The 15,665-nt window shown below is 48.1% G+C and overlaps 1 protein-coding gene across 3 annotated transcripts in view; it reads right to left on the bottom strand.

The window, feature by feature from the left end:
* Window positions 1-3,425: 3,425 nt before the first annotated feature.
* The window catches only part of LOC146175634 (acyl-CoA:lysophosphatidylglycerol acyltransferase 1-like), a 128,339-nt gene continuing 116,099 nt past the window's right edge, over window positions 3,426-15,665 (bottom strand). For all 3 annotated transcript variants that reach the window (XM_084582027.1, XM_084582029.1, XM_084582028.1), the window contains exons 6-7: window positions 11,809-11,972; window positions 3,426-4,048 (exon numbers count right to left, since the gene is read on the bottom strand). In XM_084582027.1, the coding sequence (XP_084438153.1) occupies window positions 3,782-4,048; window positions 11,809-11,972 (431 nt within the window). In that variant the 3' untranslated portion in view covers window positions 3,426-3,781. The remainder of the gene's footprint in view (window positions 4,049-11,808; window positions 11,973-15,665) is intronic.

The following is a 15,665-nucleotide window of genomic DNA, read 5'->3' as shown; positions in this document are numbered from 1 at the left end:
ACAGCAATACAATAGCATCGAAACATAACAAACTTCGTTGAAATTACAACAAGACATAATAATATACGGTGGCAGTCAAATCATGATGAGTCAACGGGCACCACGGGGTGCAAGAGTGAAAAGAAATCAATGACTCTGATTGGCATTCCACCCTGGTGCTTTGTGTGCCAAGTGGATCTATTATTGTGCATGATCAGCTCCTTCCCAGGAACAGCTCGAGGACATCATGACTGCACAACAACAAATCTGCTGAGCCTCTCCCTCTCTCTAAAGCTTGGGGAAAACCTATTCTACATTAAAGCACTCCAAACCGTGTCCGCGCCAAGTTGTGCACGTGGAGCCACCAGCAATGGCGAAGTGGCAACATCTGGAGTGCATATGTGCAATGCTAACTCGACATGGTGGTACCCACAACACTTTTAGTCAAGATAACTTGCGACTAAAATGGTGCAAAACCACTTTTACGAGGGCCATCACAGTTTTGAATAACACATTGTAATCGGTGATGGGGCAAAACCACACAATTCACCCATTTCAAGAGCTCGCACCGGAAATGATGAAAGGCGGCAGCTTTCATCGATAATGCCAGCAACACAGTGGTTCTGCTCTGTGACTGTGGCGCAAACACGAATGTTTCTGAAAAATTTTACCGGCCATAATGCAAGTGGTCGAGGCAACGCAAGACCTCAGCGTCTTATAATTCGACCTGCTAGGCCTACAAGTTGCCGCTTTTCTTTATACAACAAACGTTTCAGGTCCCTTCCGTCCAAAAATGTGCACACTCTACATATTACCTTCGCCGAAGTGAAGAGCCCTGCTAAGACTACGCGGAAGTGAATGCTACACCAGCAGTGGGTGGAATACGTGCTAAAATGGTAAAGTCGTGAAACTGACTTGCGGTCAAGCTATCTTAGACCGACTTGCACAAACAACGGGCAAGTATAGAGCGATACCGCCAAGTTCTTCTACAAGCTATCTTTCCTTGCTGCTTCATTCCATTGCAGGCGCACAGGTCTTAGGCATGCAAATGCTGTCAAAAGAAAGCCCCATCACATGTGCACGTATTAAACCTTCTTGCCTCGTGCCAGTTAAAAAAATAAATCTCGCAGGTTGGCCCACTAGTGGATTTTTGTGAGCTAGTAGTTAGAGCGGCGTTGCTCCAATTTTTATTTCAATAAGACAATGGCTAACGTCTTGAACACATATTGAAGAGGTAATCCAAGAAAAGGCAACAGAAGGAGCCTAGAAATGGAGCAAATAATGCATGAACATTCCCATGAACAGTACTGCTGAATTCAAAATGGAGAACAGAGCTAACAAGGCGCCATTGTTTTATAGACAAGACAGAAAGGTTCTAATAAATACCAATTATGTATGCCAGGCTGCAAATTTATGCCTCAAACAGCCCTTAACAAATTATTTTCCATAATGGGCAGGTTTTATATAAGTTCGAAACAAGACACCGCATTCGCTATAGCAGTGGACCAATCAGAGAAACTTGTTGCACAAGATTTTTCCCCTCATAGTTGCAGAGAGAATACAATGGCTACAAAAAAGAGCTTCAGCAACACATAAAGGCAGACATGTACCAAAAATAACGATCCCTTCTTACCTGTGGCCAGTGATTGTTTCTACTCACGAGCTAACAAGTGTTTCACTCCTCAAAACTTAACCAGCTTACAGTGGTCACTTTGTCGCAGGCCAAAGGGCACAATCCACTGTCAACCCCTCGACACTGTCACAAAAAAAAAAGATATTGGGCTTGTCCAAATGCAAGAAACTCAGTCCATAAGGCCGGGAAACTTGCTTGCGAAAGGAAAACAAACAAAAAAAAGAGCACTGACTAAAGCCTTCCACACTAGAATCACAGCCCAAACAAGTGCCCCTCTCTCTCTCTCTTTTGCTCTCTGTGCTGGGCAAATCTGAGTCTTTCTCCATGAGAAGCACAGTGGCGAAATGCCATTTGTGCATCCCTGCAAAAGGGAAAGCTGCGACAACGTTCGATCCGAAAAGCCAAAGCACACGACGACGGTCAACTCGCAGCAACAGCAAACTTCTCGCTGACTCCGCAACTTCACTTCTCACTCCCCATTCTACGGGTGACAGAAACAGATCTGTCCGACGACACGTGGTCACGGCACAAAAGTCCCCACAGAGTCTTGCCAAGAGGAGGACGCACAGTTTGGTCACCCGATGGGCACTGGCACGATTGTCCTGGACGTTTTCATGGGCGGCGGTGGGCTTGTTGTTTCCCGGGATCTCGTATTCAACCACGTGACGATAGACAATGTGCTGCTTCACAATCAAACGGCTCACAAGCAGGCCAGCTTGGAGTGAGATGCTTCACGAAAACGGCACTCTGCTTTTATTACTTCCGCACTTGATTTTCCGACCCAGCATGCAAGTGCGACACCTTTCTTGGCTGCTACTTCTCCCGAATGCAGTGCCAACAGCTGATCTATCTCCTCTCTCATCTAGATCCTAATGATAGCCTCTGTGTGCAAAGAATGAGAAAATTGGTAAGCCAGTGCCATTCTGCAGCAAGACTAGACTCCTATTTATTCTTGCACCTATAGCCAGTTAAAATACACCTGAATACACATCTATCAACCTTTGCAACAAGCTCAGCTGCCCAATATGACTACTACTAGGGTGTCGAACGCCATATAAAAACATACTAAAATCATTGTGACAGATAAACAATAGCAATAAATTGTCTACATAATGAAGTATGAAACTGAATTATCTCTTTAGTTCCCAATTATGGTGGACTATGATTTCCTCGGCTAAATCCTGATTCCTAAATGAGGAGGTAGAGAGCATGAATGACTCAAAGTAATGTTGGATTCAAAGAGAAACAATTTCCATAACAGCCAGGCTCCAACATGTCTGCCTCGAATACCTTTTGACGGGATCTCTTGAATGTAGTTTATGTCACCTTCAGTTTTAAAGTGCCCTTTTTTTTTTTAACTCTACAGAGTTTCTAATTCTTGCCTTACGACGGCCAGGACGGTGACTTATTTGCCACAATGCACGCCTGCCTCATAGTGTCTACCAATTCAATATTTAACCTATATTAACCTATATTGAAGAAGGAACTTCTCAAAACAGTACCAGTAGTTACCTAAAGACACATTTGTTATCAGGGAAATAAAAAAGGAAAAAAATGCAGTTGTGAACACAGACAGTGCCACTAGGCTCTTTTCTTTACCTCATCACTATAAACTACACACCAGTACTGCTTTCTGCTTCTATCCACTGCAGCAAGTTCCAAGTGACCTTGGCTTCACCTCGAGATTCCGTACGTTCCTTTTCCCCTGTAGTCTAACGTTTCCACCGCACAGCAACAGTCTTTTAATGTCTCCAGATAAAACAAAATGCTTTCTCTATTCTACACCTTTCTGTATTCCCTAGGGCTTACGAAATTCCCGAATTTTCCACAAAGGATTTTCCTTGGTGCACATTCTTCCTAGCACCTTTTCAGTTGTTCCCGAGACTGAAACTGGCTAGAAAGTTTTTAGAGGACGCTTTTCTTTTGCAGGTTCCTTTCCAACCATGAGAAGAAAAGAAAGGAAAACCTCTCATCGCTAACTTTTCTTTATTAAAAATCTTCCTCACTTTCGGATGTGACACTGCCTACAGAGGAAGGAGAAGCCAAATAGGCGAGACGCGCTTGTTCCCTCTCACCCTTTAATAAGACCCTTGCACGAGAAACCCGCCATTCCGCACACTCATACACAAGCACACAGCCGCTCGCACCCTTCTTTGTCGAAAACAAACGTCACCAGAAGGGCACGAGGGAGAAGAGCCAGCGGAAGAGGGCCACGTGGAACAGTGTTGACATGATGAAGAAAGCGTGCACCAGCACAATCCAGACAATGTTGAAGTCGACGCGGAGGGGCGCCTCGCGCAGGGGTGCCAGGTCCTTCTTCCCATCCTCATCACCACCGCCCTGATGGAGGCGCCCTGGGAAGCGCCCGGTCCGGTAGAAGATATCGAGAAGCTCTTCCTTCTCAGCCCACCGGTCGTACAGCCATTTGGTGAGCGCCTGCGCAGAGAGGAGTGTCGGTGTTGTCTTCCCACACGCAGAACACAATAGGCTCGAACCCACAAAGCGTACAATTTTGCCTGTTAATGCTACGAGTGCACCGGGACCTTGGCTACGGTGCGAGCCGGTCTAGTCAATACTCAAAGCCTGAGAAGAGTGCACGAAACTGTTTCGGACCTCCTTTAAAGAGAAGAACAAATTAAAGGTGTAGATAACCTGGTGTGAAACCCTTCTTGACGTTCACCTGCGATCATTGTCGCTACATTCTCTCCGTGCATTTTACTTAGTTATTTTACATGGTTCAGATGCATAGTCTGCCCAAAAAGCTGGGAATTAACACTCTAGTTAAAAAGAATTGTAAATAATAATAAAAAAGCTTTCTTCTCAGGTGTCAATGTTTTTTACCTTCAGGACGCGGCAGCTAGCTATTCCTCAGATATTTCTAATTGCTGAGTAGAATCCCTTTATAGTAAAGTCACTGTCAGGGTCTTTACTATATCAGTTGTTGATTATGACATGGTCCTGAAGATGCTGTCTATTAATTAAATGCCTACTTACTGAACGTGTTTTGTTGCTTAATGAAAAAAAAAATTCTCTAAAACAGCTTCCACCTCTCTTATCGTCCCTTCCTGTCATTTTTTTCAGTTATACTTAAGAGGTACTTGCACAATATGTAAGCAAAAAAAAATATGAGAGTAACGTGGCTACAAATACAAGAGCTTGATTTCATCTGAAAGCCAAAGCCTTGCATAAACATGGCATCATCTTCCGCTGTTCCCATCTTTTAAAAGGCAATAGATGAGCATACCACACCACCTTATTTTCATGTTTGTAGACATGTTTACTTTTTTTATTCCTATGCGCTGCATGCTTCCTTTCACAGCTAAGGCCTCCGTAAAGTTGGCTTCTCTGGAGTGTTGTAAACCTACTAATAAAGACATTAAAAAAAAAGTTTTTTTTTCTTTTTTTTTTATTTGCCTCGTGTTTTTAGTCGTGAGAAGTCGTTACTGCGGCCAGATACACTTTACTACAACTGATTTTTATCAAAAATCTCTTTGCTATGAAGGGGGAAAAATGTAGAGTCATCCAAGGGAAAAATGCACAGATGAACTGAGACTTCAGTTTACTATAATGAGGTTATACTGTATCAAGAGTGGCATAAGTATACGCAAGTTCCAGGAGGGTACATGTAGCTTTTCATGGCATTCATTTTAAATATTTTTCCTTTTTTGATGTAAAATAGAGTTATTGGCATTGACGATTGTACTGCTTTTAATGCACTTTGTTTTATCATGCGAAAATACCATGATCTTTGTACAGGTCAATTTAAGAAGATAGAAGATATTGTTACGGGGATGTACTTAATGTGACGGCACTGCGATGGGCTGAACTGGACGCAAGACTTCGGTAGCCGTGCAGAATCCGCTCTCTCAGCGTCGTTCTCTTTTTCAGCGCTTCGTCGTGCCTGCGTTCCTTGATCGTCGTCTTTGTCAGTGAGCACATCACTTTGGTCTCGCGTTTCCCGGTAACACTACCCCCCTCGGCAAAAAGCACCGTCCCGGTGCGTATTAGTCGTGCGGTGTGGAGGGGGAGTAATATGGCTTGAGGCGGGCGACATGTACAATTTCGGAAGTGGGTTTAGCAGTCGGTGACTTTGGGTGGAGGGGTGCAATCTCATAGGTCACGTCGGTCACAGGGCGTAGTACACGGTAAGGACCCGTGTAGTGGGGCAGAAGTTTCTGACACAACCCCACACGACGGCACGGAAGCCAGAGCAACACCAGAGATCCGGGAGGATAGTGCACATCGCGGTGGTGAGCGTCGTAGCGGCGTTTTTGAGCTTCTTGAGAGACGGTGAGGTTGTGACGAGCAATCTGGCGAGCAGCGTCGGCTCGGGCGATGGTATCGCGGGCATAGGTGGTGACGGGGCCAGCGGCGGGAAGCAAAGTGTCAAAGGGCAGTAAGGGGTCTCGTCCAAAGAGAAGATAGAATGGAGAGTACCCAGCAGTGTCATGACGCGAAGAGTTATATGCAAAGGTGACAAATGGCAGACTAATATCCCAGTCGCGATGACTGTCGGATACGTACATTGCGAGCATGTCGGTGAGTGTGCGGTTAATACGCTCCGTAAGGCCGTTCGTCTGAGGGTGGTACGCAGTGGTGAACTTGTGCCGAACGGAGCAAGAACGAAGTATTTCCTCAACAACTCGGGAAAGGAAACAGCGGCCACGGTCGGTAAGTAGTTGACGGGGAGCACCATGGTGTAGTATGACGTCGTACAAAAGGAAGTCAGCAACGTCTGTGGCGCAGCTGGTTGGAATGGCGCGAGTGATCACATACCGCGTGGCGTAATCGGTGGCCACAGCGATCCATTTGTTTCCTGATAAGGACTCGGGGAAGGGCCCTAGGAGGTCAAGGCCGACACGAGAAAATGGCTCAGTCGGGATAGCAATCGGCTGCAGGTGTCCAGGTGGCAGCACAGGGGGTTTCTTCCGGCGTTGACAGAGGTCGCAAGCGGCTACATAACGTTGGACAGAGCGGTAGAGTCCAGGCCAGAAGAAACGCCGGCGCACGCGATCGTATGTGCGTGAGAGGCCAAGATGACCAGCTGTAGGGGCGTCGTGCATTTGTTCTAGAACGGCAGAGCGTAGGTGCTGGGGAACGACGAGCAAGTGCTCAGCACCATCAGGTCGCATGTTGCGGCGGTATAGCGTATTCCCATGAAGGAAGAACAGGGCGAGGGAAGAGTCACGGCTGTGTGTGCGGAGGCGGTCGATAAGAGAACTGAGGGTTGGGTCCAAGCGCTGTTCGTCGGCTATGTGAGAAAAGTCCGATATAGAGAACACACAGGGGTCCGACTCGTGGTCAGTAGAGGAAGGGGGATCGACGGGATAACGGGACAGACAGTCTGCATCCTGGTGGAGCCGGCCTGATTTGTACAGAACGGAAAAGGTATACTCCTGCAAGCGCAGTGCCCAGCGGCCGAGGCGGCCAGCAGGATCCTTGAGGGAAGAGAGCCAACATAGGGCGTGGTGATCGGTAATTACAGTGAATGGTCGGCCAAACAAGTAGGGTCTGAATTTTCCAATGGCCCAGACGAGAGCCAGGCACTCCCGTTCCGTAATCGAATAGTTCTGTTCCGCTGATGACAGGAGACGACTGGCGTAGGCAATCACGCAGTGTTGGCCGCGTTGTCGCTGTGCAAGAATGGCACCAATCCCGTGGCCACTGGCGTCGGTGCGAAGTTCCGTTGGGGCAGACGGGTCGAAATGGGCCAACACAGGAGGATTGGTGAGAACAGCGATGAGGGTGGAGAATGCGTTAGCCTGCTCTGGCCCCCATGAGAAAGGAACGCCTTTCTTCAGGAGATTGGTGAGAGGACGAGCAATAGCGGCAAAGTTTGGGACGAACCGGCGAAAATAAGAGCACAGTCCTATAAAGCTGCGGACATCACGGGGTGAACGGGGAGATGGAAAAGCACTGACAGCACGAATTTTGTCAGGATCGGGTTGCACGCCGGTGGAATTCACCAAATGGCCAAGCACTTTAAGTTCGCGGCGACCAAAACTGCACTTCTTTGAGTTCAGTTGAAGTCCGGCACGGCGGAAAAGTGCCAAGATGGAAGAAAGGCGACGAAGATGGCTTTCGAACGAGGGCGAGAAGACAATGACGTCATCCAAGTAACATAGACAAGTCGTCCATTTGAAGCCACGGAGTAAGGAGTCCATCATTCGTTCAAACGTAGCAGGGGCGTTGCAAAGTCCGAAAGGCATAACCTTAAATTGGTAAAGACCATCGGGTGTGACAAAAGCTGTCTTCTCGCGGTCTTGTTCGTCAACAGAAATCTGCCAGTAGCCGCTACGAAGGTCGATAGAGGAAAAGTAGCGGGCTCCATGTAAACAGTCCAAGGCATCGTCTATTCGCGGCAGCGGGTAAACATCTTTCCTTGTAATCGTGTTCAGATGTCGATAGTCGACGCAAAAGCGCCAACTGTTGTCTTTTTTTCTAACGAGCACGACAGGAGAAGCCCAGGGGCTGTTCGAAGGTTCGATGATATCGTTGGCCAACATCTTGTCGACCTCCTGCTGGATGACTTGGCGCTCAGAAATGGACACACGATAAGGCCTCCGATGTACAGGTTTTGAATCGCCGGTGTCAATGCGGTGAGTCACAACTGATGTTTGGATGTTGGCCCAGAGAACCGGCAGCAAAGTCAAAAATGTCGGAGAAGGATAACAAAAGGTTGTGCAGGTCCTGAGCGTGTTCGGGGCTGAGGTCAGAGGCAATCATTGCGGAAATAGGGTCGGTAATTGTGGTGGGGAGTACGGGTGTTGGAAGGACGCTTGAATGTGGGCCAGGAGTGAGTGCACAAATGGTGCAGTCTGTGAGAGGAGACAAGGTAGCAAGGGATATTCCTTCGGGGAGAACTTGGGGTGACAGACTGAAGTTCAGGATAGGAAGGTAGGTGTTGTTCTGTGTAACGCGTACGATGAGATGAGGAAGAACGACGTTGCGGTCAAGAAAGACCTCGGTGATAGGGCAAGCAACGTAGTCACCGTCAGGCACAGGCGGGAAAGGGGACAGAGGTAGGTAAACAGCAGAGTCTGGGGGCAGGCGAGCGAACTCGGTGGAGCGAAGGCGGGGTGTAGATGGAGGATGTTCTGAGCAGACAGGTAAGTCCAAACGAAGAAGGCCGCTGGAACAGTCGATAAGGGCAGAGTGGGCCGTTAAAAAGTCAAGGCCGAGGATCACATTGTGAGGGCACTGGTTGAGGACGGTGAACAAAACAGGGATGTGATGACCGGCAAGGGTGACTCGGGCAGTGCACAGCCCAGTGACGGCAGCAGTACTGCCATCGGCAACACGAACGGTGGGCGAAGCGGCGGGGGTCTGTACTTTCTTGAGGCGGCGGCAAAATGATGAGCTCATGATCGAGACTTGGGCACCAGTGTCAATGAGGGCAGAGACGGGAACACCATCCACGAGCAGGGAGAGGAGGTTACAGGGCGAAGAAATGGGCAGAGGATTTCCAGGTCGGGGTACCAATGCAGCGTCACCTCCGGGAGCTGCATCGGCTAGTTTCCCGTGAAGCGGCCGGCAGAGGACGGCGAGGAACTGCGGTTAGGAAGAGGTGAACGGGAACGGCGGGCTGGCGGCGAAGGAGAGCGACTGGACACAGGAGGAGGCGGAGTGTTATCGGTGCGGGGCGGCTCATAACGAGGCGTGAAACGGCGGTGACCGTAATCGGAGTAGCGGTCAACGTAAGGGAAACGTCGAGGTGGTGATGTCCAGCGGCTGCGGCAGTAGCGAGAGATGTGGCCAACACGTGAGCACGTGAAACAGATCGGCCTGTCGTCAGGGGTGCGCCACTCCTCAGGATTGCGGTATCGGTAGCGTGGCGTGTAGGTGTTGCGGGGCGCAGCGTGGGCGACCATGGGAGGGACGGGGCTCGAACTGGGGGGTTCCACGTTGTGGCTATAGGGGACGCCCAAGTTAGCAACCTCTTGACGAACGACGGCTTGAATGAGGGATATCGTCGCTAGGTTACTGTCCGAAGAGGGCGGGTTGGATGCAGCAGGAGCGAGCGCTTCCAGTTCACGACGCACGATGCGGGTCACATTTTCAGTGTTGGAAGGCTGCCTTAGGGTCGGCAGATCCTCGCACGTGGAGCTAGGGGCAGTGTTGGGGAGCCGATTGAAGCGATGTGCAATGCGTTTGTGTTTGGCCTGCTCGAAATGTCGACAAACTTGCAGAACGGAGTCAACCGTAGAGCAGTCCCGACAGAGTAGAAGATTGAAGGCATCGTCGGCTATGCCTTTGAGGATGTGCCCCACCTTATCAGGTTCTGTCATGTCTTTGTCGACTTTTCTGCAGAGGGCCAGAACGTCTTGTATATACGTAATATAAGGCTCGGTAGATGTCTGGGCACGTGTGGCGAGGTCCCTCTTGGCGGCGAGTTGACGGCCAACCGGTTTTCCGAACAGGTCACGGAGTTTTTGTTTGCAAACATCCCAAGAGGGTATATCTGCTTCGTGTGTTTCGAACCACACGCGTGCCGTTCCGGTAAGGTAGAAGATGACATTGGCCAGCATCAGCGTGGCGTCCCACCTGTTGTGCTGGCTAACACGCTCATAAAGCGAAAGCCAGTCCTCGACGTCTACCTCATCTGTACCGCAGAATGTGCCAGGGTCACGGGGGTGGGCTACGACGACAGTTGGAGTTGCGGAGGTTGATGGAGCCGCGTCGGTTGTCATCGTAACGGTTCCGATGTGACGGCCACTGCGGAGATCCAGCGTCAGATTGTGTCGAACCCGCGACCTCCACCAAGATGGCACGGCTACCGAAGTCTTGCGTCCAGTTCAGCCCATCGCAGTGCCGTCACATTAAGTACATCCCCGTAACAATATAATAGTTACTGAGCTATCACGATCAACTTTATTACACCACAAAATGCAGTAAAGTAATAAAAGTAAATAAAGATATCACTAAAACACTCAGCAAAAGCTACCTGATTGGCTTATTCTCTAGGTACCTAGAGTAACGCGAGATCCAGATGGCATTCATACAGTAACACAAACGAAGCAAAAGGCTTTGCTTAACGGCTTAAAGGCTTTGTTTCCATGACCAATAACTTTTCAGCAGGTCCAAAAATCAAAGCACGGCTGGGGCAAGCACTGACAAATTTTTTTCATCCGTTCAGTCAAGTTAATATTGTCTATATCCTAACATGCACCATCACCATGCTACATAAGTGCTCTATCCCTATTGTACCCCAAGGGCATGTCTCAGCCTTCTCAGAGCAGTGAAAGATAGTTCTGCTTCGCACGATGAAATTGGCATTGATGTGTAATGTGATGCCGTTTATCTCCTAAACAATGGTAGGCCAATTCGTGAATTTTCTCGAATATTCTTACTACATCCTCCGCAGACTACAGGCTGGGGCGTGCTTCACGTAGTAAGTTCACCTGAGCCATTAGTTTCGTCAGAATCAACTTCGTTGTAGAGGTGGACAGTATCGAACTAGGCTTTCAGTAGCTTTACTGCAAAAGCATGTTTTCCAGTGATCGGTATGTCCTAAAGATGGGGTCAAATCTTCATTCGATGCTTGTCACGGCTGCATCAATAAGTAAAGAAAAAAAAAAAAAAGAGAGAGAGGCACCGAAAGTGTTCAGTTCAAAACCCTTTCTTAGTATCTGGAGAGCATTTGTATTTGTCAAAGCTAAAAGTCCCACTTGAAGGGGGGGGAGCTTTCTTCTTATCCGAAAGTGATACTTCCGTATTTCTCCCTGTTGTACGAAGTCTCCTCTCCAAGTAAGTAAAGCTGTGTGCACTTCAAATTCAAAAGGCCGTTTATTGATAGCCGAATCTTAACCGAATGAAGGTCAATGTCAGAATTGGCTGGTCATTAGAAAATGATAGCCAGCTGCAGTCCAGTCCGGACAGAAAAAGTGGCAAGAAGGGCTTGGCCCAGCCTATATACCGAGCTGCGCAGCCTTCTAGTACAGAGTGCAAAGTTGTTTTCTAACTTATTTTTTCAAATGCAAAGCCCACATTATCCCGGTTAAACATCATAGCTTTCTTGTTGACTGTGATAGCCAGAAATCAATTTATCACCACTACTTCTCCTACTCTAGAACTCTCTTCCTCCTTCCTACTTGACATCATTCGATGCCGAGAGGTTGAACTGCACATAATAAGCAATGAGAGTAAAGCCCGTGACCCAGCAAAGTACCAAGCCGTCCCGAGACCACTGCGCTCACCTCTGTGTCATGGATGGGCACCTCTGAGATGGGGAAGCGACGGTAGTGCATGTGGATGACGCACTGCTTCCGGAAGCCTCCCGAAATGACAAACAGGTCCAGGGGCTTGCCCATGTCTGGGTAGCCGATGGTGATGTCCACCACCCACTTGATTGGCTCCTCCCCTGCAATACAATCACGACAAAATGCACGGTGCAATCGAGCGGTTTCACGCTTGGTCATAATCTACTACATCACAGACAAGAGAATACACAACAGCGGTACCGAGTTTCAAGTGCATTTTTATTTGAAGTGCTGTAATTTGGACACTGAGAAAGACTTTGCAGACAACCAGAAAAGTAACAGGTGCACCAGTTTACAGGAAGCAGACAAGGTGACATAGAGAGCCTCAAACACAGCAATTAGCTGTGTTTTTCACGTCTCTAGACAGGGGAATTTTACTTTGTTGGTTATAAACACGATAAGAATGGCAGTTTGGGTCAGTTGGCGGTTATAGATAACAAAAAGTAACCTAAACAGCGCAGACAACAGGACAAGGAAAAGGAACCAGTCGTCTGCACTGTTTAGATTACATCTCGTTATTGTATAAATTCGAGCATGGCATATCAAAACCACTTTTTTAAATTATTGGCTACATCCAACATACCAATTATCAGCCCTTCGGGGTGGCACAGTGGTTAGGATGCTCGGCTACTGTGCCCAAGGCTGCAGGATCGAATCCCGGCTTCGGTGGCCACTTTTTGATGGAGGCGAAAAGCAAGGCACCCGTGTGCTGTGCGATGTCAGTGCAAAGAACCCCAGGTGGTCGAAATTTCTAGTCCTCTACTACGGCGTCTCCCATAGCCTAAGTCACTTTTGCGACGTTAAAGGGACACTAAAGACACACAAATATGCTATCAAAATCTAATAAACGACATTTGGTGATACTGTCGCTGCATTTCCGGCAGCAAAAAATCGAATTATTGCCGAGATATTGTGATAAGAAGTTGACGTTTTTTTTGTTCCCTCCGGTTGAATTCAAACTGTTTTCTCCTACTACGTAGGATGACGCACACTATGAAGCAAGCGGAGACTCCGTGATTGCTGGGGCAGTGGGGAGCGAAGAATACTTTGCAGGTGCGTGCCAAGTCATAATCTTCATTCGATACGCACTTAGGGTAGGCGCATCTGCTGCTCCGAGCTCGTATTTCAGGCGCCGCAGGCCCAAACACACATGAAGTGCCTGAGCGAAAAATAACCGAAACTGAAGTGAACGCCTGTAGCGCTGTGTTAGCTGAGAGATTAGCGGCATCTACCGACAAGCAGACGAAATGAGTAAATTTGTATATTTGCCTTGCAACATTTATGTTGTCTTTTCGCCGTCGTTCATGTGTGATAAAAGCATGTTATCATATTCAGACAAAACCGACTACCGCATTCAAACAGGCAACGTAATTCGCATTTGTCAGCCTGCGGGATCCCTTGCGCGTCACGTGATTTGTAGTTGCGAGCCTCGGCCATTTCGGCTGTGGTGGCGATACCTGTATTTCTGCTCTTCCTCTTTACTACCTTATAACAGCTCTGTTTTCAGTAAGAGTGGCTTTTTTGTAACCAGGAACTGGCATTCCATCGATGCAAGCCCACTCCATTTTTCTCTTTAGTGTCCCTTTAAACCCAACAAAGCGGCACAATTATTCCTTTGAAAATCTTGTGCAAAAGTACAAGAAAGTCACGCAGCTTTTGCTGTTCATTCAGTGTAGCGGTGCGAGATGTGTGCATCGAGTATGCTTGACGGCGCGGGTGACCTCTGACGTCTTGTACACATTTCCTAAGTCACATTTCTCAGTGAAGCCGATTTAACCCGAACTTAGCAGTGGCGTGGTTATCTGCTGAAGGAGAAACCAAATGTACCTTACCGTTAGAGAAAAATTATTCGATTTATAGTGTACTGGCACCACGATTAGGCATCTTACGACAGATAGTGGTTAGTTTCGAAGAACTGTCCACTGTGGCCTCAATAAGAAGCAAGTTAAGTCTAGCACTAATCTAGCAAGCAGTGCACTGCCAGCGTGAAGAAAAGTCAATGTAAGCAGTATGCTATCATCATTGTGGCAATTCTTTATAGACTGAATTATCAATTACTTCCAACTATTTTGCGACTCACTTTGTATTCAACATTACTGTGCTTGAGCTGTATTGCAGTCTGATGGACGCGCTCCTTTTTTTTTTTATATGAGCACTGGTTAAGTACCTTAAACTGTGGTGAAAGGCAGTTAATCCGGCTTTCAATTCTTCTGGTCCTCATGTTTCATTTGTATCGGTCACGTCAAGCTCAATGCATGACCAGACTTTCGTAGCCGTGACTGACGCCAAGTGCCGCTCTTGCCAGCTCACTTACGTGCTTGTAGTCGATGACAACCTTAAACCAAGTCATGTTCCATTCAATGTATTAAGGCTGAACCTCATGGCAGTGTTTCTTCGGTGCCGCGTCAGCGTCTTGGCTATCAGCATCGCCGGAGGCGCAATTCTGGCCCTTGAAGCGAAGCGACGCTGAAAGACGCAGGTATCTGGCGGTGCCAGACCTCAACGTCGACGCCGGAAATGATTCACAGGTAGGGACCAATGACAAGCCACCCATGGGCAGCTTCAGCACCCACCGCCAAAGGTGCAACTCGTTTCCGTCGAAGCAAGAGCTCCTCTTTTGTCCGCGCGCATTCCTACGCCTTTTTTCCCCTTGCTTCCCTCACCCTACCAAGTAAGTTCCCATCGCCGCTGAATAGGACGATTTTAGCTACAGACAGAGGACAATTGTTCGAACTTCCAGGATTCCCCCATGCCTTGGCTTGTAGACGCCAGTTCGTATGCCATCGTGTTTGGTTTTGCAGAAACCGCAAGTACCGTAATTACTCGAATTTAACACGGCCACAAATTAACTTTGCATACTGCCCTAAGGGAAAAAAAGAAAATGAACGTAATGAAGACGAGTGGTAGAAAAAAAAGATATGCTTAATAGGCATTGCGACCTGCACTCACAATCTCATCGAAAACTTGCTCATTCATCATCCTCCTCGTCGTTTTTGGAGCCAGAGCCCTCGGAAACAACAGCATTCCTCCTCTCTGTCAACTCCCAGATGATGTCATCCTCTGTACCGTTGCTGTTCGATATAGAGCACTTGAAACAGCGAGTGACCGTGTCACAAAACAGGCTACAACAAGCGGTAGATACCATTTGGCAATCTGAGATGCATACAGTGATCTTATCCTTCCGAATTGTGTCAGAGCCTGATCCTCTCGGAACGAATTGATGTATATACCGTATAAACGTGTGCAAGGGCTGCACTTTTTTTGCCAGATTCGAGGGACAATTTTCAGGGAGCGGCTCACACACGCGACATATGAAAATGTTGTACCTTTTTTTCAAGTGAAAACAGACCAATCATTGAATGTGCAGCGTTTATTTGCCATTCAATTGTTACTCGCGGAATCCTCAGATTCCAGCTGGTGCTGTGCTCTGGTGCACGTTTACCCCTCAAGTTGTCGTCTTCAATCCCGTCGAAACTGCTTGAAATCTCGGTCACCTTGAATATACGGGATACAATGTCCGTAGATACAGAGTTCCATGTAGACAAAATCCAGCCAAGCACAGCCGCGAGCGGTGCCTTCTTAATCCACTCGGCCAGTGTCTCGTTTGCCATCAGTCTGCTTTAATACCGTTTGCAACGAAAAATAAAGCAGAGAGCACGCAAGAGCCGCAACTACGGTGTGCGACCACGCCAACCACGCTACCACTACTCATGTGCCTTCGGCAGTCGAAAAACAAAGCTTGGGCGCCGGGGTGGCCGGGGCTGGCGATACTGATGCCGATATGGATTGCGGAA

This window comes from Amblyomma maculatum, chromosome 10 (genome assembly GCF_055883805.1).
Source record: "Amblyomma maculatum isolate TAMU_Amacu chromosome 10, ASM5588380v1, whole genome shotgun sequence".
NCBI classification, from domain to species: domain Eukaryota; kingdom Metazoa; phylum Arthropoda; class Arachnida; order Ixodida; family Ixodidae; genus Amblyomma; species Amblyomma maculatum.
This window is presented reverse-complemented; position numbering and strand designations above follow the sequence as displayed.